We start from the raw sequence: 26887 nt of genomic DNA, 5'->3' as shown, positions 1-26887 counted from the left end.
CGATAAGCTGGTTCTTTATTTTATGACGCCAACTTCGACGCTCGTTGCAATGGATGACCCTGACAACACATTAGCTCGTGACGCTGGGCTCGAGTTCAGCGATTTAAGCACTGATGAACGTGACCTGCTGTTAGGGGCTCGCGCTGCCGGCGTCGTTGCGTACTACTACGATGACGGCCTGCTTTGAAAGGCACTTCACGCTACTTCAGTAAGTCGGCGTTGAACTCGTAATCCTCTGGAGGAAAGTGCAGCGAGCACACTATGTGATTTCTCAGTCAGCGCGCTGTGGCAGAGGTACGGCACTTAACCACTTCGAATGGAGAGGTTCAGTCGTTGGCACACAGTGATAAGTAACATTGGATTCGCCGCTGCAACTGCCCTTGGCCAAGTTCCGCGGATCGTTCGCGCATCCCAGGACATCACATGGACGTGCCATTCTCGCTGCTTGTTCCAAGTGCAAGTTTCGTGAGCCAGCAGGACCACCGCAGCACGACGCGATAAAGAAACAACTGAAACTTCAAAGCGCGCGTGGCGCAAAGTCGAGCGTGCAGAGTCGAGCGAAAACGAAACCTTTCGATCACCCATACTATTCAAGGGTAACGTCAAAATGTTGTTTTTTCTTCGAATCGAATAGAAGTAGACAAGTAGCATTTTCTTCGGTCCTATAATCTAATGAAGTTATCTTTTTAATACGAGTAGTTGAGTACTAGTGACGTAAATTATGATGAGGAGTGCTTTCGTCATCGGGCTAGTACTGGAATGTCGCTGGGGGGTCTCAAATCGTGTCATGCATTTACCTCAATTTCTCGGTTACTAAAGCTCTGTTTGCGATTATACTGACGCCTTAGACGTTCTAGAGCATTGCTTTATCACTTTAACTTGACTTTCTGGTAACCTTTAGTGTCCCTTTAAGGGGGGACAAGGCACTTTATTTTCTTAAACAATTTCAATTAAATTTGCACAGTTCATGTATTTTACCAGCTGATTTCAGAAATGCAATTATTTTTTTTCCGATAAATATTTTTTATGATATCCAAAAGAGGATGTTCTTTGTTTCGGGCGTAATGAGCTAATTAACAACAACTTGCACGGTAACGTACAGCAAACTGAATCAATTCTGAGTGTTCACGATGAGTCATAATCTCTAAATCATTGTGTTAGGCCATTTCTGAACGAAGGTATGTGTGTCAAATTAAGCCATATAAAGGCCCACCTTGGCAATAGAAAAATATGAAGTTGGACATTTGTTATGGTAAAGTTTCGCAACCCATAACTTCGCTTCAAAATGGCCTAAAACAACAATTTATAGGTCACAACGCATTATGAGCAATCAAATCGATTCCGTGTGGTATACATTGCTGTGCAAGTTGCTGTTAACTAGATAATTAGGCCTTGAACAAAGAATATCCTGTTTTGGATATCATAACATATATTTATCACAGAAAAAAATTATTTCGTTTTTGAGATCAGCTAGTGAAAATGCATTAACTGTGCAAATTGTATTCAAATTGTTTTAAAAAATAAAGCTTTTTGAAGTGCCTCGTCCCCCCTTAACTCTTTCGTTACCACGCCTATTCAAATCGATCGCCGGTGATCGATGCATCAGATCGCAGGTTTCGACATGTTGTAGCTCTTTCTTATCCATTTATGGCCATCCAGGCATTAACACAGGCACTGAACTTTCAGAATCAGTTTAAATTTTTGCGCCCCAGCACTGTTATGATTTTTAACGGACCTTTTTGCAAAATAATGTGTGTATATTGTAGCGAAAAGAGGTGTGGCTGTGACCTTCTGCCTCACTCGAGAAAAAAAAGCATGTCGCTCACAATTGCGCTGTACTAGCATCAAAATTTTGTAATCAAATCGCTCCCAGCAAGTTGAGGATTATCGCCAGCTTTGACGTGTGACAGTACTGAGTGGTGATAATTAACCGAAAATGATACCAGCTGTTCACTAGTGAGCTTCGGTTTGGAATCCGGGTCATTATATTCCGTTAAAGTGTATTTCTGTAGGTCCACCGCTTGTCCAACAGGTGAACCTGGCATTTTCAACCAGTTTGCAAGAGTTTTGGTTTCGCTTCTCTCGCAAAATCCAGGCATGGGGCGCTGCTGGTGTCACTGTTCAGTTATTGAAAGTCGCTCCCATGGCGTCGTGCTTGAAAATATGTGGCACCCGCACTTCAATTTAGTGATGACGACTAGAGTTATGATTCCGAAGATGGACAGCAAAGCAGATTTAAGCTCTGACAGCGACAATGGTTTGAGTCTGCATGGGACATCGCAGCGTTTCACCGGAGAGTTTCCTTTATGGCCTTGACCAGTCTCCTTCCTTGTGTGCGCTTATCTGCTGATCTTTCTGCACGACCGGAGAGCTGTACTGGTTATCTTCAGAGTGCATACTTCGCTTGGTTATGATGTGCTGGCATTGGCAGCAAGGAAACTTCCATTCACGCCAAGAAGGCCGCCCGTAGCACATCCTAGGCTCCGCACTTCGGTAGTCTGCAGGCAGTGAGAGGCCCATGCGGAAGCAGTACGAATGCGATTTGCCGGCCCACAGTGGCCGCGCAGCATGCTTTTACGTTGTGCTGGTGAGCGCAGGTTGTAACACATTGGCAGGAATCAAATTGGAAGTTCTGTAAGCTGAGAGCTACTTCTGAATTAGCAGCGTTTGCCTGGTTAACTCTTGTTTCCAGATGACAATATCGGCTAGTTAAATGGCATTTTGTACGGACATGTGGGGCAAGTTCACACATTATTTGGGGTTCAGGCACATTGGTTTTGGCATAGAGCTCTTTTGGCATAGAGACGGGTTTGCTGCCACACTGTGTTGGTTTGGTAATAAAAAAAGCAACAAGTATGTCAATTTGCGTGAGGGGCATCGTTGCAATGGTGGGCGACGTGTGCATTTAGGCTTAGTGTTGTGACTGGTATATCGAAGACCATCTTCAAGCGCGAGTACTTGTGCCATTGGTTTGCAGAAAAAAAATTAAAAAATTGTGCGTCTCACAATTTGTTTGTGTAAAGACGCTGCCTTTGGCATGTTGTGCCTAGAGCGGCAACTATGTAGTCGGCGAGTTCTGCGTTATGGTGTGAGGAGCAGAATCCTCGTAGTAGTGATGGCTTTGAAGTTTCATATGGTTCTACCAACATGTGACAATGGTTTTTGCTTACCTATGTGTGGTTAGGTGATAAAAGTGGCACAAAAAAAACGAAATCCACGTCCCACCACCACGGACTTGGTTATTGTACTTGAGATGGCAGCTGCACCGTGGACTGCCATGAATCTGGCCATGATTGAGCGAACACCCAAGAATATGCATCCTCTGCTGCAAGAACACTGGTTTTGGTACCACCCAACAGGCATCGTGTGCAGACTCTGCGTCACTGAACGTAAATTTGCACGAAGAGGCCGCATTTTTGGTCAATCACTTTCATACTCGGCACTGGATGTGTCGGTGCCTACAGGTGATGATGTGCACCGGAAAAACGTTGTTGCTCAGCATCCTGCGCTGAGTTACACAAAGCATTGCAAAAGTGATCCTATCTCTGAAAGCGATCAACCCAGAATACCGCTCCATGGAAGTGCTGCCATCACTGACTGAGGCATTTGGCTCACTTTGCACTGTTGGCACTGCGGTTCCAAGCCTCCAGAAAGATTTGCCACAGTAGGCTAATGGAATTTTAATAGTAAAATTTTATTTTGCAATGCATTCCCCATCTGTGCTGTCTGATTTCTCAGCAACGTAATTCTCCCAAAACCAATTTTTTTCGCTTTGCCCACCGATTTCGCTATTGCGAGGTTCAACTGTATGATATTTTACTGGTTGAATGGTATGCAATATTTCGCTTCTCTGTTTTTCTTCCCCCTGGTTTGTTTTGATCCTCTGAAGAGACATTTCTTTGTTAATGTTTTGCATGTAGCAGCTGGAGTTGCTCGAGTTGCCCGAGTCAAGGCGAAGGGGCAGGAGACCTCGGTTGGACCCTAGCAAGCTGGATCCGCACTGCCTCACCGGAGATGAGAATGTCTCTGTGATCAATCGGCTGACCGGGAAGAAGGTCAGAATTTCTCTCCCCCCGCCCACGTGTATCCTCTGTCACTTATAAACTGTGCAGCACTCCTTTAGGCATTTTATTGAATGAACTTTTCTTACAGATCACTGGAAGCAAGGCACCTCCTCTGAAGCACCTTGCCGAGTGGTTAGAGAAAAACCCCATGTTTGATGTTGACCCGAAATGGTCGCAGCTTGTCAAGGAACGGGTATGCAATCTTGCTTGTTTCCTTGCAATATCTTTTTTTTTTTTCTTCTTTTCAATTGCTTTTCTTCCTGTCTCGTCACTCAAAGAGCCTCTGATTAGTAAGGCAGGTGTGTGTCCCTTGTTTGCACTTGTGTATGTGTCTGTTTCTATTCACGTCCTGTCTTCCTCGCATAGTTTAAAATTTTGCTGAACCACTGATTAGGTCTGGGCATTGCAAACAAACATTGTGGCATGTTAATAATGTGGTGACGATTGTGTCTGCAAATGATTGCACCGCTGTTTGCCATGAAAATCATGGAAAATTCAAACGGAAGCTTGCATGCACTCATCCGTGGAGCAGCCAATCTTCTTGCCAGCAGAGATGGCATGATAGCTCTCACTTATCACATTTTGAGCGTTCTAGGCAAGAAATTTCCTTTTCGCACAAGGTGACTGGAGGTTTACTGATTCAATGGCATTTAGCAATAGCTGCCGCTTTAATGATCATTCTGGTATTATCACCTGCGTGCCTAGTTGTTATTGCTGTCTTACCTGCATGCCTAGTTTTATTGCTGTCTTTTCAAACAACCAAGTTCAGCCACCGTGATTACGATGTAAAGCAAAAAACAATCTCTCCCTTTCTGCAGTTAGAGACTGTGTTCCTGTAATTTCACATTCAGGCATCTGCCAATCCCCAATGAGATAAGTGGAATGAGTGGACTAAGGTACGTTGGGCAGACTGGCAGATGCCTGAATGTTTGCACTCGTAGACCTTATTGGCGATCAAACATGAGATTGGACACATGAGCTGTGGACTGACGGCCGTAGTAGTGGAAAGTCTCCGCGGCGTGCACGTTTTGGCCAGCAGGTTGGCTTGATTGGGCCTCCGTCGGCAAGCCAACACACCGATCTTGCGCGATAGCATCGATTGCATGGTTGTGTATTCAAGGTGGTGCAGAGCACGTGTATGCAATTTGTTATTCCCCTCGTATGGGCACAGCTAGATAATGACAGGCCATCAAAATTTGCAGGAGGCCCTTTGCTGGCCTGTCAGAAGCACCCCACTGGCATTTCTTTTACATAGATCTGTTAATATTTTTTTCTTTTTTTGTCAATATCTGCATGTATGCCTGTGATGAATGTCAGATATAATGAAGCTATTTTCGTAGCTGATCCAACTTCTTTATAACGAGGTTCTGGTGTATGCAGTAAAACCTCATTCATACAATACCATTTTGTACGATTTCCTGGGCCCAGCGTTCACAATTCAGAGAGCAAATTATGACCCAATACAGTTATGTTTCTTTTTTACCGGTTGATACGTTCCCAAAAAATATCATCTTTTGGTGCCACCAATCGTACGATACATTTTCTGGCCACTCAATCCTACGTGTGAACGAAAATATGGACATGTGCCTCCACAAGATTCCTTGGAAGTAGCAGATAATACGCCTGTGACCACGTGAATGAGGGCTCGGAGTTAAAGAAGTCTAGTAGTGTACTCTGGCAAGTGGAAATGCTGTTTCAAATGGGCTTGTGCAACTCCATAGTGATGGCAGGACCTCTCAACAACCAGTGGTGTCACACTCAAAATATCAAACGTAAGATCTGCACTGTACATGTACAGCAAAAACTCTCTAAAGGTCAAAGAATTTCAAACGCATTTCATGGAACACTTGATATACTTCATAGTAACCTTTTGCAGCATTTTTGTCCATTGTCAGAATTGTTTCTAATTATTTTGCCTTAGAGGAGTTTATTTTCAGCGCTTATTTCTCTCTCTCTTTCTCTCTCTCTCTCTCTCTCGACTTGCACACAGTCTTTTCTCTCTTGTGAAGTGTGGTACACATAACCAGCATAGCAATTGTTCTTGTTGAATTTCTTGTGCAGAGGTGGTTGCAGCAGGCAAAACAAAATGAAGATGCGAAAAACCAGATGTCTCAGTCAACATCTGCAAGGCGCAAACGTGTAAGTACTGCTTTTTGTTTTCTTCTTAGGCGTTTGACTTTAAAAATACAAGTGCTCCAAGTGTTCAGCGTCAGCCAAATGTTTGTTATGTGGGGTAAATTTTAGATAATTTTCTTGCGGTTACCACTGGGCCTAATCTGTGCTGCACTAGCATTGTGTCCAAAAACCAGCTACAAATGAATCAAACAAACGTGCCAAGTCATTTGTTTTCTCACTTTGAAAGCACTTATTCTGAATCAGAACCTGTGCACGAGGAATCTGCACTTCTGCCTGTCTCTTTGGCTGCTTCAACTTCAGTAGTGTTGTCCCGTAACAGGTAATTTTCTGAGCATGACGGCTACCCTTTTCTTCTAAATAGTTACCCTTCGCTACCAGCACACTCCGTGCGCCTTTCTCCTGAACTGTTGTGTTTTGTTGCATGTCAGAGTTCAGCGGCGTTGTGATTTGCACTCCCAATTTGCAAGAGCACAGAGTTCTTGTCTTGCCGTATTGTAATCACGAATGGATAAATGTCTACATTTGTTCTTCATATGCGAAAGGCAGCCACTGACACAACGTTGTCTTCCTTCAAAGTGAAAGCCCATGCTGCCGCATGAAGCACACCATCCAGCTGCTGCTCACCTTAAAGATTGTAGCCTGGATGCCCTGCTTCTTTGCAAGTTGGCGAGCCCCATTTTGTATTGTTTCATCTGATACAGCACAGCCATTGCGTCAGAGGTTTCTGATGGATTAAAATATTGTTTCTTCGACCTTTAGCTAGTGGCCTGTCTTTGGTCCGTAAAAAACCTGGTGTGTCTTACTGATAACCTTCAGCTTTTTATGTTGTGTGGGGTTCTCACACCCATGCTCTTGGGACAAAGGAACGACATCACAGTAGAGCAAACAATCACAAGGGCATTTATTGCACTTTTTATAGATCAATGCCTGCTAGCCGAGTTGCTACCGACAAAACATGCCGATGGGCGCGCGACAAATCTAGAAGTCCGACTCACCGCGACCGGATAGCGAGCGAATATGTTCGCCCCATGCTGGATCCCAACGCCTGGTCGTTCGTGCGTACGGTCACGCGAAGAACGGTGGTGCGTTCCAAGGCGGCCACGCGAGACTGTCTCGCAGAAGCATGGATCGGCGCACGCACGGCACGGCACGTCCGCACTGCTTGCTGTCCCGAACCAAAAAGGAAGCGCCTTGTCTTTCGGCGCCCAAGTAGCCTGTCGGCGGCGTTAGCAGCGCAACACTCGCGCCATCTCTAGTACTGCGCCTCAACCACTTCGACCGCCGCGAGCGCCAGGCCACGCGAGCCGTGCGGGAAAACAACATATCAGGGGACGTGTGAGAGTCGCGCATCCCCACAGTTGCCACCTCAAATAGAGGATGCATATTTCATTGACACTGAAGTGTTTCTGAATGAACAGTTGCCATTCTCCAACTCGTAGCTTTAAGCTTGAAGCTAGGTTAGTGTAGCTTCTGTACCAACCCATTGTGACACATGCTGGCAGTCCAATCACTCCATGCACATGTCAACACGACCAATGGCTCAATTGAACTTACAAAGAAAACATGGAGTAATATTTGCTTACTGCAAATGGTGCTAGGTAGCGCTAAGAAACAACTGGCCGCAGCAGTTGGCCATCATCAGTCGAAATTGAAACCAGGCCACTGTTTGCAGTGCTGAGCTGCAAGTGCGATCATTGTGCAAAGGGGAAAAATATGTGAATTTTTAGGGACTAATGAGTTGGGTGCATTAATTACACAAATAAATACAATATGTTGAAGTGAAACCAAAGAGAATGGGGATGTGAAAAAAAAGCAGTTATGCGCATAGATTGACCCAACAAGGAACTGTGTGCAAAATGGAAATTATTGTGAACATGACAGCATTTCTGCTGTGTTAAACAGTAGGACTTTTTGGCATATTTATCCTAATGCAGTGTTGTGACAAAAAAAAGCACGGCAGCTATTGTGCAGTAAGTAAGGTATAAAATGAAGTACGCTGTATTCATAAAGAATGACTATATGTTGTTCTATCTATTGTTCTCTTGTTCACCTTGCAGATCCGATGAGCCGTGTTTGGCTGTTAGGACACAGTAAACCAAAGGCTGCATTAATGGCAGTTATGGAGCACATATCCTCTGCTATGGCTGCATTTGTGGGTGCAGCTGGTATTGTGCACAGTAGACCTAGCATGGGCATTCTAGACCTGGCACCTGTTATCGAAGCCGCTCATTGCCAGCCAAGCCAGGATTCACTCCTTCGGATAAGCATGCCAAACTGTTTAGGACCTAATTGTTCCTGCTTTTTCGTGATTACTGTATTTTTCGTAATAGAAGTCGCACTAACTTTACGCTAGTAGAAAAGAAAGGGTATATAAGTCACACCGGTGTATAAGGTGCACATTGTTTAACTCGGTTGGCACGATGAAATCCGATTCTGCAGGCTTGTACACTCATCATAAAATGTCGTGCTTACTAATTTCTGGGCACTAAATCTACAACAATGTTTCAGTGAGCCTTGAATTCTCGCACAAAAAAAAAAAAAAAAAAACTTCAACCAATACCGTAAAAACCCGCATATAGTACGAGGTGAAATTTTTGGGACGTGAAATGGAAAAAAAAGTGTTATTCACGTATAATACAGCATGGACCGCTTATAACGTAGCTCGCTGGAGTCGGGAAAATCCGCATTATAAACGGTACTGCACTATATCAAATACGGCATTTTTAATCTTATTCACACGCAAATATGGTCAGCCCACCTTTTAATATGTCTTTTACAACTTAACGCGCCATAAAGCACCAGAATTAGACACTAAATGAAAAGTTTCTTTCTTCATCAATGAAAAAATGCCGTTATCTTCGTCTGGCACTGAGCCTTCACCGCATTATGCACTATCTCATCTTCAGCAGTGATCAGACGCTGGAAAGCTTTCTCGCTCAAGCGCTTCTGCGCGCAGTACATCCTGAGCTTGCTGATGTAATCCAGTGCATCTCTGTGCGAAAGTTCCGGTTTGGTGTCTCCTTCGTTGTCGTCATCGTCTGATACATTGTCATCGCGATCACGCACTGCTGCTACAATTGCTTCGTCTGTGTCTGCTTCTTCGCAGACAAAGTCCTCGCAATCCTCGTTTACGAAGCCTTCGAATGTGTCATCCTGTCCAACAATGTTGTTTTTCACCAGGCCCAACCACACATCATCCGCGTTGAGGACTTCGTCGACATTGTCGTCGCGGTAACTATCATCGCTCCTCACATCAGGATCGCTGACCACGGCGTTGCGCACAAACCCCGCCTTTGCAAAACACTTGGCGATGGTTGATGCTTTTATCTGCCACCAAGATGCCGTGATAATGTCGATGGCCTTCCGCAGGTTTACCTTCATTGCTTCGTCTCGCTGAAGGTTAATCAGCGCTCTTTCACATATGTGCCTTTTATAATGCGATTTCACTGCGGCGATTATGCCTTGGTCCATCGGCTGGCTCTTGGCTGTCGTATTTGCGGGCAAGAACTTGAGGCTCATTGCACTGAGCTTTAAGTTAACATGATGGGCACTGCCGTTGTCAAGAACTAGGACAACTTGTCTCTTCTCTGACACCATGGCTTCATCAAATTTTTGAAGCCAAGTTGCAAATAGCTCCAGAGTTATCCATGACTTCCTGTTAGCCTTATATGTAATAGGCAGGCACTCTCTTCTTTAAAACAGCGCGGCCGCGCTGACCTTCTGATCACAAATAAGCGCCTCTTATCACTGCCATCCATATTGGCGCAGAAGAGAACGGTAAACCGCTCCTTCGAAGCCTTTTCTACCGGAGCTGCATTCGTGGGACAGTGCGAGTGTGCGCTTTGGGAGCAAATTATAAAACACGCCAGCCTCATCCGCATTATAAATGTCCCGCTCGGCGTACTTCACCAGCATGGTCTCAATGTTTATACCAAGCCAGGCCTGAACAGGAGAATTGTCAACTTGTGTGCTCTCCCCAGAGATAACACGGCAGCTTATTCAGTGCTGGTCCTTAAGCCGCTGAATCCACGCATTTAATGGGTTGAAACTATCGTGGCCTTTGCTTGCAGAATCGGTCCACTCATGGGCACATCCTGGGCTCGCACCTTGCAGAACCACTTGAACAAAGCGGCATCGACATCTTCATACTTTGACGAACGTATCCGCTTCCTTGCTAGTGATCCATAATTTTCTTGCAGTTGCTGTTGCACCTTATCCCTGTTTTTCCAAATTGCCGACACTCTTGTGACGGCGATGCCATACTTCTGTGCGACAGAAACCTTCTTTAGACCACTTTCGACGTCTTTAATGATGCTTTGCTTCGTCTCCAGGGATAAAGCTTGCTGTTTTCTTGAGTTGGAAGAATCAGGCGGCATGGCAACTTAGCCCAGCGCAACACAAGTAGCGCGACACAAGTGCAAGACAAGGAAACATGTTTTCCGGTAGCTATTCCTACGGCGCTGGCAGCGCACTTCGGTACCACAAGACGACGACTCGCGCACATCCACGATAACAACAACAGAAAAAGCAGAAGACTGGCGCATGTGCAGAGCCAGCCTGTCAACCGGCCACCTCCAGCAAATGGACCTTCCCAACGTTTCCCCTTCTCGCCCTCTGAATGGGACCCGCCCCGTTACGACGACGGCGCGGGTTCTCGGTCTGGCTCGGCTGCGCCCTCGCGGCACTACACAAACAAAAGCAAAAGGCCACTAGTTGCACTTCTTCGCGCGCTTTAGAAACCGCACTATACCTGGTCTTCTCTCGTGCGCGTCCGCGCACTAAGCAGTACGCTGACATATCGAACTCTATGGGAGGTGTACTGGTGGTCACATAAAGCCGCATTATATGCAGTCCCGCACTGTAGGCAGTTACGTCATAAATGGTCTATGCTGTACTAGGTAGCAAAGCTTGAGGAAAACATTTATTCAAATTGCACCGTCTTCCTCAGCTGCGCTTTCTTCCGATACTTCCTTGTCAGACATATCTTCCCAGAGGTACTCATTCTCTGTGCTATTGAGCATGTTCGAGATGCCGCACTTCTTGAATGCACGATGCACAAGGTCCTCTGGTATGCTGGCCCATGCGTCCACAATCCACTTGCATAGTGTGGCTGGCGAAGCCCGCTTCAGCCACCCGGTCAGCGTCACTGCAGGCTCACCTGAGCGCATCCAATCTGCGTAACACTGCTTGACCGCCTCCTTGAACGTAAACATCTAAAGGCTGCATCTGAGACATCATCCCACCCGCGATAATGACTACTTAGTGCCGGATTCGCACAACAGCCTCTTCACTGAGTCGGCCAAATGGCAACGAAATCGACAACAGTGTGCCGGGCCGCCTGCACCAGACAGACTTTATCCAGTCAAGCACAAGATTCTCATTCATTCAGCCTTTCTCATGGCATCTCATGACCACATTTTTTGGCAGCCCCTCACCTTTAAGCACCGTCTTGTGCTTGAAGATGACATAGGGCGGAAGCTTGCGTCTGTCTGCCATGCACGACAACATGACGGTAACTCACATTTTCTCGTTGCCAGTGGACCGGGCATAAACTTGTTTAGAACCCTTTTCGTGCACGATGAGGGGCGATGGCTTGTCCAGATAAACCGGCGTTTGGTCAGCATTGACGATTTGCCCTAGCTGGAAGTTCTTGGACTTATGCAGTGAAATAATGTGCTGCTGGAAAGCCACAAGCAGCTCTTCGAACAATTCGGGCAGCTTTTGCAAAATCGAAGTTTGGCGGCGTAAGGAAGAACCAGCACGACACATGTAGCAATAAATCCAGTGCTTGCTCGCTTTGAAGGCGGAGCTCGATAGCCCTTTTTTTCTTGCAAGCTCCTTAGCTTTTGCCTGCATAAGCTCAACGCTCATAGCTAGATGCACAGCTCGCTGTTGGCATACGAACTCCTTCAGGGCGAGTTCGATTTGTGGCAATGTCCCACTCATCTGGCCGCAAAAGCTTCTTCGCTTTCCGCGGCACGCGAAAATGGCTTCCTACTGTCGACGTCATCCGCGAATGCTTCCCTAATAATGAAACCAAGCTGTAGCCACGCAGCAATAACGAAGTCAAGCCATAGCCACGCAGCAATAACGAAAGCAAAAATTCTAGCCCAAATTTCTGACTGAAATTTTCGTTCGAATCCGTATATAGTACAAGGCGAAAATTTGGGACGCTAATAATAGGAAAGAACCTCGTATTATACGCGGGTTTTTACGGTACTTCTCTTATGTGCGAAAAACCAACGTTCATGGGACTTCTCTTGAAACCATCTAAGGCTAGCGACTAGAAGCACTAAGACTTAGCGCGTGAGTGACTGAGAGGGTGATAGCCGTGTGATGCTTTCTGTAACGCTCATATCTTCGGCATCTTAATGTAGAATAAAAATTGTGGCATCATTTTCTTATAACTCGTGTCAGTTCCAAGCTAAACTACAACAGCAATGTAATATACGTGACCTCCGATCACGGAGGCATCCATATCAGGGAGTCCAAGCTGGCAGCCACCGTGCTGTGTTCATGGCGAGCCCTAGGTGCTAACATTTCTCGCCACAGTCGCTTCACTTCTAATAGAAGATTGCGTTTCTTTCAGAATGTTGCCGCGCACAATTTTTTGTACTTGTGGGAGAGGAGGGGGGGAGATAACTAACCACTCATGATGGTCATGCCAGCATGCATGGTTTTATGCAAATATAAGTAGCACTGTTGTATAAGACGCACAGACAAAAATTTCGAGGCGGGGGGGGGGGGGGGGGGGGGGTTTGAATGCGACTTTATAGTACTCCAGAAAATATGGTAATAATTTGCTCTGTCGAAATTGTCAACTGCTTCTGTGAACACAATGTTGGTGGTGCTGCATTAAACACATCACATCCTTAGCCACGGATGCATTTGAGAGCATATGCTAGAAGTGTTGCTCACTTTTAAAGTGTTCCTCTGCTGGTGTTTTTCCTGTTGAGATATTGGACTGAAAACAGGGTGCAGTAGACTTTCGTTACTTCGACTCTGGTAATTAATTTTGTCAGTTAAATTGACCTTAACTGAAGGTCCTGGCCAGTGCCCATACATTTCTATAGGCCTAAACTTCATTATATTCACTGAAAATTGGGCTTCACAGGATAATTCAAACATTACTGGTCATCATGCATGCACCTGACATCAATGGTGGCCCCAATCACTGCAGTGTCTGTCTTGGCGACACTTAGGGGCCAGCAAATGTATGGAACACACATTGTCTCCTGTGCTGCCATTTTCGAGATTTTGTCGCTATATTTAGGTACTGTGAAACCTCGTTAAACTGTATTTGGCTGGAGCTCCAAAAAAGTATTGTCACGTGCACTGACGTATGAAGAACACAGTAGCAACACTGTGAAAGACGAAACTAACTTTTATTAGGCGAACCTGTGCCCACAAAAACAGGCTACACTTAAAGAATGGCGACAACGGCGAACAAAGTCGGTGATCATCAAAATCTGATCAGCGGGTCAAGCGCGTCGGCTTTTCTACAGCAGTCGTCGAATGTTCCAGACTAATCATTGGGACCCGCGTGCCTTCCAAAAAGTTCTACACCATTCGCGTCAGGCGATGAAATCAGATAACACAAGGTTCGGCGACAACAGACAGTGGGTAGAAGCATCGATAACTTTCCAGAAACTTCGGATACATGCAGGCGCGTGCTATAACATTTGTTAGGCAGCGAAACGTGTCAGCATGTACTAAATGGTAGTACTGCTTAAGCGAAGTAGCGTGAGATCGCCCACTTACCTGCCAAGAATGGAATTCTAAGTGAGTGCAATGAAGGGGCAAGAAACTTGCAGTATTTATCCATTTTGCTTGACAAAAGTCTGTTATTTTCGTTTGATGATGCAGCAGCCTAGCAGGGACGACAGTGGCCTCAAACTTTGTTAAGCTGCGAGCCAGCTTTCCGGCCAGCCCCCTCTTCTCAGCAAACACCCACATGAGGCTGACATAACGTGCAGCTTCTGCCACTGTCGGGCCTAAATCACCCATGCTGTCACTTTCCGTGCCATCCTCATGACTTCGTTAGGCGACACTTCAGCAATAACAAAGGCAACGATGGCAGAAAGTCGAACCTCGAAAAGTTTAACCTAGTAGCCAGCATATTTTCGCGATCCCAGCAGCACTGCCGAGCATCTTCTCCTTCACATTCAAAATGCCACACAATGTAGTCAACGGTAGATCCCTCTCATGTGCCAGCGTAGACTTCGTGCCATGTTCGATGGCACGAACAATATCCATTTTTTTTTTTTCTATGCTGAGCACCCAGTTCTTGTCATAGCTTGCATGACGCCACGACACAGGCCACCACTAGCCAGCCACAAAGATCTCTGGCGCGTCTCCGAACTGATGTTGATTTTTATGTGGCTTCACTCTTCCAAGCGCCCTCTGCGTTTGTGCTTGGAGGCCATTCTGATCTCTGAGGCTTGTTCTTCTGCCTGGCTGACCTACCGCTGTGATTGCGCTACAAAAAGTGCAAACACTACGTGCTAACCGATATGTACACAATAAGCTGGTACGGTTTATGTGGATATAAACGCATTATGTCCAATGGCCGCGAGGTCAGGGATTTGACTTTACTACTTTTAAAGTGAAACTACTGCTTTAATGGGTACCATTTAAAACAAGGTTTTACTATATTTTCATGTCTGTTTAACGACTTGACAGAACAATTAGCGATGTTATAGCCATTTCGAATTTAACAAAGTTAATTCGAAAATAGCTCTTGATATGCACTTCAATATTCAAAAGGTACATTTGAGCAGCCAAAGTTGGCTTTATAGTGCCTAGGCTCTGGGGCCATGATCAAGCAATAGTTGCCTTAACAGGATTTAGAGTGGGCTCACAAAATTCATGTGTTCATTCTTTATAAAACCAATTTGAATGGGTCTTTTAACGCTCACTGTACTGCTCCTTCACTAAATGCATTCATTTGGTGCTCATTTACAAATTTTATTGCGAGATTCAGAATGCAGCAAGTGAACAAGAAGATATATAGACTGTATAAAGGCGTATGTATAGGAGCGCACAGGCTATTTCACATAAGCTTGAACACACCGCTTCCTTATTTCACGGGTTTAGGACAAACCAGTACTGCGAAGAATATTTAGGTAGACCAAGGGAGGGAAGTGCAGTACTTGACCTGCATAAAGGTTGCTTAATTGTTATTGCCATGTTACATGTGACCTTGTATATCTTGTAGAATTTTACTGCCCTTTCATGAGAGCAAGGAAATCAGTGGACTGCGCAGAATTCAAGACAAGGACGTATTAAAGGACACAGGCAAGCGCTATCCGCACTGTCCATTTATTTCTTCGCACTATGAACCAACTCGCCCAACAACAAGCCTTTCATGAGAATTGAGAACTAGAAAATTTGCATGGATAATGTCGACTAAGTGCCTTTGTGTGCTAGAAAAATTAGATTGCTTGTGTTCTATTGAATCGCGCTGCATTTAAAACCACACAATTTAAGTGCAAATGCCAAATTTCAGTTGTCCTCATCCATTGTTGTCAAGTATAATAGTAAAGTAAAAGCCCACTACACGCTGCTGGTAAAAACACTGCCTATTTCTCATTCGTATGTACCCCAGACAAATTTGATAAGTTTCGGTAAATGATTTACACCCTTAGCTATCTTATTGTGTTCAAAAGTGCTTAGGTTACCTAAAATTTGCTAGCTTTGTAACAATGTTAATAACTTTGCAGCAAAATTTATTGGAAGTTTAGCGACCTTTTTGTGTGAATTTAATTATATGCATAAAAAAATTTGGGGCTGCACTGGTCATCTCCCACTGAAAATGCCTATTTTCAGCCTGCCGGAGGAAATTTTCAAGCGAGAACAGCAGCTCACAATAAATGATTAGAGTACAGTAGACTTGCGCTAGATTGACTCTGGTTAATTCAATCTTTCGGCTAATTCTATTCCAACCTAAGTCTTGCCTTGTGTCCATGCTTTCTATGCGCCCAAACTTTTATTTTTATTCTAAAATTGGCCTTCCATGGATAATTCAACTTGACCAATCAGCATGCACGCCCCTGACCCCTATAATGACCCCTCAATAGCGATGCCTTTACTGTGAGCTAGAGTACTGCACAGGCCCAGGCTGGCCCGAAAGCCTGGGCTCGGACCCGGCCCGTGAGCCAGGCAAGGGCTGGGTAAGCAAATTTCGACTCTGGCTGGCATTAGGCCCAGACATGCTACACGAAACTGAAGGCTATATATGTAGGTTTTGTACCGTGGCAAAGGCGTCACGTGGGCAGGATTGCGTTAGTCTGTGTGTTTCATTCCACTGTGTTATCTAGACCGTGCTCTCCCGGCTGTTGTGGCCAGGTTGGACTGAGAGAAGTAAACAGCGTGAACCAAGCGCTCATGCAATGCCGTACACCACGTACTCCGCCACGGATAATCTGGAAATGTATTTCTCATTTTCGGTGGATTCACGCTAACATGTCATCACAGGCTGAAACCGCTGTGGTTGAGGATATGTATGATAAACCCCCTTGCATGTCAGGGACAGCTGTGTCAGTGTGCCTGCTTTTGACAGTGGGCAATGTATTTCTGGCACGTAAAACAACCTTGTGGAAAGATGGGAAGGAAGTGGCTGCTGTGAGTAATGTAGAAAGAGATGAACATTCTTTACTGCAGTAATTTTCTCTGTGTGCTCGAGCAGCACAGGGAAGTGAAGGTTTGCGGATGCGGTGCAAAGGTGAACAAGGCTCGACAGACGAGCATACTCCTTTGCGCACTTCAAACAGCTGATGGTTGCACGTAGACCCGATGAAACGACTTGCCGCACGCATACGTGCCTACCGTTCGGCACTGCAGAACTTTGTTTCCGTGAAGCTTCACTTAACATGAGAGCAAAAAATGTCGCCAATGATTACAGTACTCCATAATGTGGATTTCAAGTGCAGCTGTTTCGGTGTTTTGAATATGTGATATATTATGGCAAAAATTTGATTCTGAAGGACACAGTGCTCTCAGCGGCGACGCTTAGCTTCTGCTGAGGCAGCTCGTTTAGCAGTAATGGCAGACGAAGCATTTCCACCGGTTGCGTAGCTCATTCTTCAGAAAGAAAGCAGGAACATGAGAATGTGTGGCTTTCGCGTAACGCATTCTCTAGCGCCCCGGCGAGGTAGCGCATGCACAATGGGACGAAAGCCCACGCCAGTGCTGTGTTTCCACGGCTGGCCACATGCCTCACCGTGCTGGCACTCCGCTGTACTCCTAACCCTTTTTGCCATACCCACCTCTGCTTTCCGCCTCCTGGTTGCACTGCGCCCTCCTCTCCACTTTCCTCCTGACATCTTCTACCCCCCCCCCCACCCCCCCCACACACACACCCCCGCTGCGCACCACGTTCGCTTTCATCGTTCACTGTGCTTGTTCGCTCGGTTACGCCGATGCTCTCCGCAGGAACAGGAGTCTGCCTAAGAGCTGTGCTTTAGATACCTTGGGTAGCAGTCAGTTTATTTAAGTGCGTAACAACATTCTCCACTTCCAGGCGTTTCGTAGGCGCGCTGTGGCTCGTCACATCTCCACGGTGCTTGGCCACCAGAAACGTGTTCAGTAAAGCAAAACGATTTCTATAAAGACAAACAGTGACATCAGGGCCTCTAGTTTTTCTTTTCTCCATGTCGCTTAGCATGACGACACATCGCTTGCAGTCTTCATTTACAAAAGCTCATTTAAAAGATAAGTTATTTTACATGCTAAGCTTTCGACAACGAGTTGCGTCCCATGTTTCTTGGCATTCTGGAAAATAGCATGTGCTGCAGTGTGAATTAGTGAAATGGTTAGCCTAGGCGTGTGCCACCACCTCATTGTGATTTTTGCAGAGTTGTTTGATAAATGCGGAATATCAAATGTGCAACTGATGGTACAGAGGACATGTTTTGGTTCATATAGCCAACGATAAAATGCTGCCTGAGAGTGACAACAGTGGCGATTAAATGTAAATAAATTTTTGTTCTTAAAAAAGTTTGTTGCTTTCCTCTTTAGAACTGGGAAATTTGTACTATCAGTGTCAAATGAAATGTGAACAGTGGAGCGCGTGACTGCAGCATAGCTTAGGTATAGTGCATGCTGTCCAGTCATCACCATTGATAGGTGCACAAATCTGGTTTGACAGCACTACGTGGTCATGCTTCCCGTTTACTCCGGTGTTTTTATTTCTGTTCTGGTTCTCTTTTATTTGAAAGCACGAAAAGAAAACAGAAACTAAAATATCGCATCACACAGTGCGGCGAAGCCAGATATGCTATTGGCGTCAAGTGAAACACGGAACAGTGGTGTGCGGGGTACAGTTAGCGCTGTCTAAAAGTCATCATTAAAGATAAATTTGCTCATCCAGTTTGCATGCAGGGGGAGATGACGCTCGTCCTGCTGCGATATTCTAGTATTTGTTTTCTTTTATATTTATTGTGATAGCAATTATATGGACACTCCAGCTGCATTTTTGCTGTCATCGTGATGTTCCGCATGAAGTTCTAGGGCGATCACACTGTCGCTGCGTGTCATATGCTGTATGTGCGAGTGAAAGCACACAAGGGAAGCCGGCAATTGCGGTTCAATCTGGCGTGCGTGAAGAAGCAAAGCGGAGAGCAAACACGCCATCTTCTGTCGCGTGAAAAGCCGTGGTGGGAGGGGAGGTAGGAAGGGGGGTTGGCATTTTGCTCCTGCAGCAACTGTGCATTTCGCAACTTGGCGCAAGGAGAACTGATGATCACAGCTCCATCTTGCGCACTATATATGGAGGAAAGCGGGTAAGGCAGCGAAGGGTGGGGGCCCCGGGGGGGCTTCGACTCCGCCAACACGTGCGTGCTTTGCATGGTCGCGCGTACAGTATCTTTAAAGGGATCTCCAGATTGCTCATACCTTTGTGTGCATTGTGTTCTCGCTGCTCTTGAGTAGAAGCAGTAGACCTCACGAAGGTGACTTCGCTGCGCTTGCTCACACCAGTGCTTTGACAGTGAGTGTGTGCACTTATCAAGTGTGATCTGTTCATGTTTGCGTGTGTGCGCCGACACCATGCTTGTTAATTCAGTTAGTAAGCCAATGTTTCCAAGTTTATACAGCCGATAAAACATTATCCTTATTTCGTATAGCTGTCTACTAATTTGCTATCGAATCCATGCTTCGCCTTTCAGGCGAAACTGCGACTTTTCTTTTCTCGCTTTCAAATAAAGGAGAACCAGAACAGAAATGCTTCGGGCATGTGGGCTCTGCTGTTTACACTTCATTTGATGCTGATAGGACTTTGTTGAGGAGTATATGGGAAAGCAAGCACAGGAACCGTCGCCACTGTAGCTCAATTTGTAGAGCAATGCACGCATAACAAGGAGGATGTGGGTTTGGCTTCCACAGGTGGCACGTTGTATTTTTGTCAGCTTTCATTTTCCTTTAGGTTTTTTCTACACTTCATTTAACTACAAATAAGTTCTCCTATGCTTTCCTTGGTTCCATTAATGGTTGGCTTTATATGGTTGTGACTAAGAAAAATTGGGTCCCTCGGTTCCCCTTCTCGTTCATCTCATAGCAAGCGTCTCAACTCCGGCAGGTTTTATGCCTTCGTGTAGTATATAAGGGTTCATAAGGACTTAAGTATGTTTTTTTGTCTCTCTCTCCTTGGTCAGCTGCCTGCTCCTGGCGTGTTTAACGTATAGCTGTTCCCATCTATTTTTGTGCCCATATGGGAGAGGCCGTGGACATTTTGACTTATCACTGAGGGCTAATGGTAGATTTGGAATATGAACAAATTGGAATAGTTTATGTATACTGGCCCAGGGTCGATAACAGCTCTCTGGGCCTGCGGTTACATATGAGACCTTGAAATTATGTTACCGCATCGAATGGACTGCATAATTTGCGAACATTTACTGCTATCATCATGAGCGCCGAATAATATAGTTCTGTCGTAGTGCCACCAATGTTTTCAGCATTACAGGAAAGCATGCATCGTGCTGCCGCTCGACCCATTCTTCCATATTCTAGTACGCTATAGCTACAAAGCGTGCTTCTACTGCCCCGTGCTCTGATTGGTTTGTGCGAATGCGAAACTATTTCTATTATGTAGCAATGGCTTTCAGTAAACCACAGTAGGTAATAATTCTGGCTTCTCCGTAGTCTGTTGGTGAGGCGCATTCCTAGGCACTTCACCCACACTGTCCAGAAATTAAAGAAAAATGTATTTATAGAAAATGTCTGGGGTTACTTGTGGAAATTTTGGACTTCCTATTGCGGAATGCATGTTTTTGTGATTGCTACCACTAATTAAAAATCTACAGGCACTATTACCTAAATTTGCATGCACAAGACAGTTTCAGTGTCGGTAATCTGCTTCAAAATTAAGCTTAAGACGTTGCTCAAGACAGTTGCAGTACAGCGCTCGTGTTGGTTTATTCTATGTTCCATCGTGGTTTCAAAGTGCACTGCCATATTTCGTCTTCCATTATTCCACCAAAATTCAGATTGTCCTTCATCAGACTGCTTCAAAATGAAATTTTATCTGCTCTAAATTGCTCCAAAATGCAATTTTGTCTGCTCCAAACTGCTCCAATATGCAACTTGCTTCAAAAATTGCTCCAAAAGACTTTGGGCAGTCCCACTCTTGCCAGTGTGCAAAACCAGTGGCTTACAGTTTATGACTTCCATTTGCAACTGGTCATGATAATTCAATGATTTTTAATGATACTGTGCAATGTTGTATATCAGAACAAAAGCAGTGGCTTTTTCAGTCCAGGGTTTGTAGTGGTCCTTCAAAATCCTTTAATGTGAAACTGTCATTTTCAAGGCCTCGAAATTTCTTTGGCTTATTGAGTGCTTAAAAAAACATTGAATTTTGCTTTCGGCTAAACTTAGTGTATTTTGTTTGCATAGCATACCATGAGGTTTATACAAACCAAGGGTTGAGCTTATCAAATCTGATTAGCATCTTTGCGGTAGGCTGCAGTAAAAATTAACCGACGCTAAACACAATATGCATATTGTATAATCTCGCATATGTCCTAAGACGAGGCAAGAGAGAGCCTCCAAGGGGACCTCACGTTTCATCAGAACTTGATCTGCAAGGCTTTATCGGTGCTTATGTAACAAGTATCACGTATCTTAAAAAGGGGATGATGTCACCATCAGAAACACTTGTGTCAGTGTTTATAAAGATTGCTTGTGGGTGACGTAACTTTGCTTTTGCAGGGTCATCTTCCGGATATGCCGAAGGAGCGCATGGCAGTCCCCGAGAGCAAGCGCGGCAGGAGGACGGCTGCGTCCCTCTTGTCGAGCCTGCATCAGTCTGGTCTCGGGGGAGCCTCCTCATCTTCTGGTGGCGCGGCGAACCTCGGGTTTCCCTCTACCTCCGCCCTGAACCCTCTGAGCTTCAGCAGCAGCATGCTGGGAAACTTTCCAGGGCTCAAGTTTTTCATGGAGCCCGGCAAGTCGTCAGCAGCCGTGACATCCCCATCAACGTCATCGGCCACGCCCCCTCTCTTTTTGCCCTTCGGCGGCCTGGCAGGCATGGGATTGGCCAATCCTCTGTTCAGCTTCCCCGGCCTGGGCTTCCAAGGCCTGCCCTTTGAGGAGGCCAAGGAAACCAAGGCCCAAGATGGTGAGCGGGCCCCCAGCAAGGAGCGCCATAGCAAGGGTACCCCCAGCAGCAGTGCCAGCAGCAGCACAAACCTTCCCACCTCGTCAGCCAGCTTAGCCTCCACATCTTTTCCTTTCCTGTACCCCTCAGGACTGCTCTACAATCCCTTGGGCCTGGGTGGCTTCTCGCTACCCACCAACATGTCAGCCTCGTTTGCCTCTCTGGCCCAGGCAGGCCTGGTGAATGGCCTCGGGGGGCTGGGTAGTGTCATCTCATCAGCGGCGGGCAAGGCCCCTTCAGCATCCCTGGCCAGCTCAAGGCGGCCTGCCGCCCCCTCGGTCACATCTGCCCTCGGGGCTGGCCTGCGCAGCAGTGTGCTTCCTCCTCCACCATCCACCACTACTACCCGCCGGCCAGCGCCCATACCCCCACCAACCCTTGACTCTGATGATGAGAGTCTCATGGGCAATGACATGGACGACCTGGATGATCTCGATGACCGCGACAACTCAGATGAGCTAGATGATGAACCAGACCACAAGCGGCCACGTGAGGAGCGGTCCAGCAAAAAGCCAGAAGCACCACCCCATGACAAAGTTGCTTCATAGCTGGCCACCACGGACATTAACTTGGGGTCTGGCTTGGGAGGCACCTCTGGGTTTCTCTTTTGTACTCTGTTGTATTTATGGTTGGTCACTGGAAAGACTCGCATTTGGTTGAAACCTCTCTCCTGTATGGATGCTGCACCTTTGTTCTTCATTTATATGCCTTGTTCGTTGTATTTAGTTTATCGGTTTGAACAGGCCTTTTAATTTTTTCTCCTCTCTTTCCTTCCCTTTTATACATCTACGGGTTTCTCTACAGTGCAAACACGTGAAGCAGTGGGCTTCTTGCATAGCACATTTCATTTGTCTAAATTTATGTAATGGTATTGCTTTTTTTGCCAGTAGATTGATTTTTTTCATTTGGTGAATTAAGCAACAGGCACCTCACTGGTTGGCCATGTGTGACCATTCGAAGTCCCATCACTTAAATGTTTCTTACGGGTGAGACATTCCTGGAGCTTTCTTTGTACTTCTTCTTGCTTTTCTTTCTGCTTCTTCTTATATTTTATGTACCTCTCAAAAAGCACGTACTTACACAAGGCGAAGTAAATGTCGCATTACGTGAGCTGAGAGGAACATGAAATTAGCCTTTGCGGCAACATTTTAAGGAATGTGTAAATAATAGTTGTCCTTAACATGTGGCTCGCACAAGAATTCGCAGATGAAATTAGGGAGATAGGCCATCGCAGTTGGTGACACTTTCTTTCCACATGGTATCCTTCCTGCAAACTTTATACAGTCAAACCTCGATATAACGAAGTTGTACTTGCAGCAAAAAACTGTTAAATCACAAATTTCATTAATTCGAGGTTTTACGGTTTCAGCATTAAAAACAACTTCACAAATTCATGGGCACTCCTGGTGGATAGTACCTCGTTAGTAAGCACTTATAAACTAATCGCAAGAAGGTCGGGCCATAATAGCGTGGTTGTGAGCGCCAGTGCGCTCAGTGCAGATGGCGCCGAGACTAGTGCACGAACGTGGCTCACGGTATCAGAGATTTGCGTGTGTTACAACGCACAGCGCCATACATCTTGCGCTCCATGGCTGACCTCGCTTCGTGCCCCAGGCTGCGCCCATAAATTATACGGATATTCGACCTGAGCAAAAAAAGGGGGGGGGGGGGGGGGGGGTCATAGTTTAGCCAGAAAGGTAGAGCATTGATGGCGATAGCAAAGAGAACTACGCGAGGTAAGGTTTGTAGCTTCATCGGTGTCCCGTGTGCTCAGGCAAACATTAAGAGATCTCACCCGATGACCACCAAGTCACTGTCACAATGCGAGTGAACGCTTTGCACCGTGTCACAGAAACGAGATTGCGCGATCGCTAACACTATGCATGCGGGAACCCAAGCCAGACGTCTCAGCTCTGTCTTTACACTTGCCGCAGTGAGATTACTTCCAAGACAAGGCGCGTGGCCCGCGCATGGACGCGTACGCTAGGAGGAGAAGGCAGATAGACGCCGTGTTTAAAGCCCCCTTAAACTTAAAAAGTTTTACGGGGCTTTGGCCGTGTTCTGCCCCCTTCCCTCCCCTCTAGCGCGTGCTTGATCACGATGCTGTGTGTTCACTCCCTCCCCATCCCCCTTGTGCAGATGTAATTGTCGGCTCTCGTGTTTCTCCGAGCGCCCCGCAGCCTCCGCAAGTTGTTTACCAACGCTACAAATGGCGCAGAGGGTTTTCTTGCCTACCGCGTCCCGGCGCGCGCGCGTGCTTTGATGGCGTTTTTGCAGCTCCAGTGTTTCGTGTGGAAGAACATTTATGGTATCTTCGACTGGTCGCCTACATCCCTCGAAGCAGAGTCGGGCAGATCCGGCGTTCCCCGAAGTCAGAGGTAGAGGACAAGTGCACAAGCCGAACGTGTGACTCGCTGTCTGTGGAGGAAATGGCAGATATGAAACCACGCGACTACTGCCAATGTCCAATGTTTCGCCTATGCAAAGCTCCCGGCGCTGCTGGGAAATCCAGCGGTCGCGCCGTGGAACGAGCGTTCGTCGAGATGCCAGCATGCAGTGGCCTAGGTTGCCTAGGTTACAGTGGACAGCAGCGACGCTGTGCTGTGATGACGTTGCAGAAAACGCTTCAATCTCGACGCTGCTCTGACGAAAGGGCACGGAGCGCCTCAGAGCGCTCCAAGATGGAGGAGAGCGATTGAGAAAAACCAGCCAAAGACAACACCGCTCTAGAGCACTCAGAAACGACCAGCCGAAGATGCCATTAAAGTTGTTTTTAGCTCAGCCGACATTTTTGTAGTGTTTTGGTAGATGTACTAGCCATACAAGCTCCCAAGTACATGTTTGAAATTACAGAAAATTTCGTTAAATCGAAACCGTCACGAAATTAGTTAAATCGCAAGAAGAAATGCACGCGTTTTAATGCAACTACAATTGGCAAATGAAAATAGTTTGTTACATTGCAAATTTTGTTAAATTGAGGTTGGTTATATCGAGGTTTGACTGTACACCTGTGCTTTGGTACTTCGGTTTCCTTTTTATGCTTTTGCCATGGTGTAATTTGTGTGTGTGTATGTGTGTGTGCATGTGTGTGTGTGCATGCATGGTCAGAATGGATGGCTCTCGCTGAAATCTCACAATGTATTTATTTTTTACTCATTTGAAGTGAAGGTCATGGGAGTGTAGGCCACACTTTATAAACAGAACTGTGGTAGCATTGTTATCAAGGTGTTTTATTTTCTTCTAATCTACTTTACTGAAATTGATTGCAGGACCAAGAAAAATCCTGCTTTTTAATGTTTGTTTTTAACTGGGTATTGTAAGCAAGATTCATAAAGCCGTGGAGTTGGCTCCTAATTATGTGCATCTTCGTAGCCCCTTCTAGTGCACATCGGAGACCAGCATCTGCATTGTTAGGTTTTAAAGACGTGCTTACGGTCATGTCTGGTGGCATTGTACAAAGAATTTGCGGTTGTGTACAGATGATATCGTCCTCCGCCCTCTTGCCCCGTGCAGCTTCTTGTTTTGCTAAACATCCATGTCATGAAATAGGAAAATGCTATCTGCCATTGACTGAACTGACAAAGGCACTGAAGAATTGTGACAACACATTTTGATTTGCTTCTGTCAGAACAGCTATTCTAAAAAAGGTTATTTTGGACATCTTATATATATATATATATATATAAAATACACACACACACACACATATATATAATTATATACATATACACATGCATTTCCTCCTTAGATATTTTTTTTTCCTTCACTAGACATCTTTTACTTTGCCTTCAGGTGCAGGGCAGGGGCATTCTTATTGACCATTTTGTGTAAGATTACTTGAATGTATGCGTCGTCTTGTCAGTGGTTCAGACATGATGAAGCATTTGTGTATAGCTGTGAAACCATTGTAAAGGTTCTACGAACAAGTAATTGTATGTTTCTACTTGTTTTTAAAGGGCACTGTGGTAGTGCTGCTTTATTCCTATTTTTCTATTACGTTCTGACTGCTTTTATGTTCTGTCGCTTTTCTCTGCATACTCAGTTTCTGTTGCATAAACCTGCTTTTTTTATATATATAAATATAAATATAATAGTGCCTTCTTTGCACCACTGTCCTTGTTTTGTAGCTGAGTTTTGTGTTGTCATTTATTGACAGAGAAATTATATGCAATGCCTACCTTTGCTTTATTTCTTTAACCACAGTGTAAAGTTTATTTATTTGCTGCTTTGCTCTGCAGTTTTGTTGATGTTAGCTTGAGGTGAGTCGAGCTGGTCACCTCATTAGCATTGGAGTAAGGTAGTTGTGTGAGCTGAGAATGCGTGTCCCTTTGCCCTTCAGTCCTTTTTATTTTCTCATCATTTTTTAGTCAGCTTAGAGGTAGCTATCTCAGAAGGCGGGCACGGAGAAGTCTACAAGAGTCGTGCCTTCTGTGTCGACAAAGGAAACCCTGTACATGCAGTGTTGGTGGGGAAAAAAATGAAAAAATAAGCGACGTTGGACTTTTTGTGACACCAACAATGTCATAGTGCATGAGTGATGCAACCTTTCATATAGTGTTTGTACAAGTGTATGAAATTAAATCTTGAAAGTGAAAGAACAATTGTGTGTGGTGAGCTTTCTTTAAGAATATTTAATAAACACAAAAGTACAATTGCTCATGGGCAAGTTTAATATCATGGTAAACATATTGGCTAAGTATTTGCATTGTTACATTACACTGGCTAGTTAGTTGCCCATAGAGACTACACTATCCCTGTCTGCCACTATGCGCCAACAAGGATGGGTATCTTGCATCTGCTGTGCGTGTACAGTTTTTTTTTTTTTTTAACCCCTGTTTGAACATATTGAACTTTGAAGTATATTTGACTTTTGTAAGGCTTCTTTAGACTGCAAACAATTCATGTGGGCCTCGGCGGTCGTTTGCAGTTTAGCACCGCAGTGTCTGCTGACGCGTTGCAGTGCGGTGACCTACTGCTGAAATCGCTTTCGACTTCGTGCTAAGTGAGCGCATCCATCGTACAGTTAGTA

At 45.5% G+C, this 26887-nt stretch overlaps 1 protein-coding gene across 7 annotated transcripts in view; it reads left to right on the top strand.

The window, feature by feature from the left end:
• kis (chromodomain helicase DNA binding protein kismet) overlaps positions 1–26459 on the top strand; it is a 192244-nt gene extending 165785 nt beyond the window's left edge. For 6 of the 7 annotated variants that reach the window (XM_050191669.3, XM_050191666.3, XM_050191667.3 and 3 more), the window contains 4 exons: positions 3921–4055; positions 4153–4257; positions 6126–6203; positions 21411–26459. In XM_050191669.3, coding sequence (XP_050047626.1) covers positions 3921–4055; positions 4153–4257; positions 6126–6203; positions 21411–22406 — 1314 coding nt within the window. In that variant the 3' untranslated portion in view covers positions 22407–26459. Of the gene's footprint in view, positions 1–3920; positions 4056–4152; positions 4258–6125; positions 6204–6776; positions 6953–21410 lie in introns of those variants that run through there. The other variant, XM_055061766.2, reaches the window with a different exon arrangement.
• Positions 26460–26887: the final 428 nt, after the last annotated feature.

Source organism: Dermacentor andersoni, chromosome 1, assembly GCF_023375885.2.
Source record: "Dermacentor andersoni chromosome 1, qqDerAnde1_hic_scaffold, whole genome shotgun sequence".
Taxonomy (NCBI): Eukaryota; Metazoa; Arthropoda; class Arachnida; order Ixodida; family Ixodidae; genus Dermacentor; species Dermacentor andersoni.
Note: the sequence above shows the minus strand (reverse complement) of the source record. Positions and strands in the feature narration are given on the sequence as shown.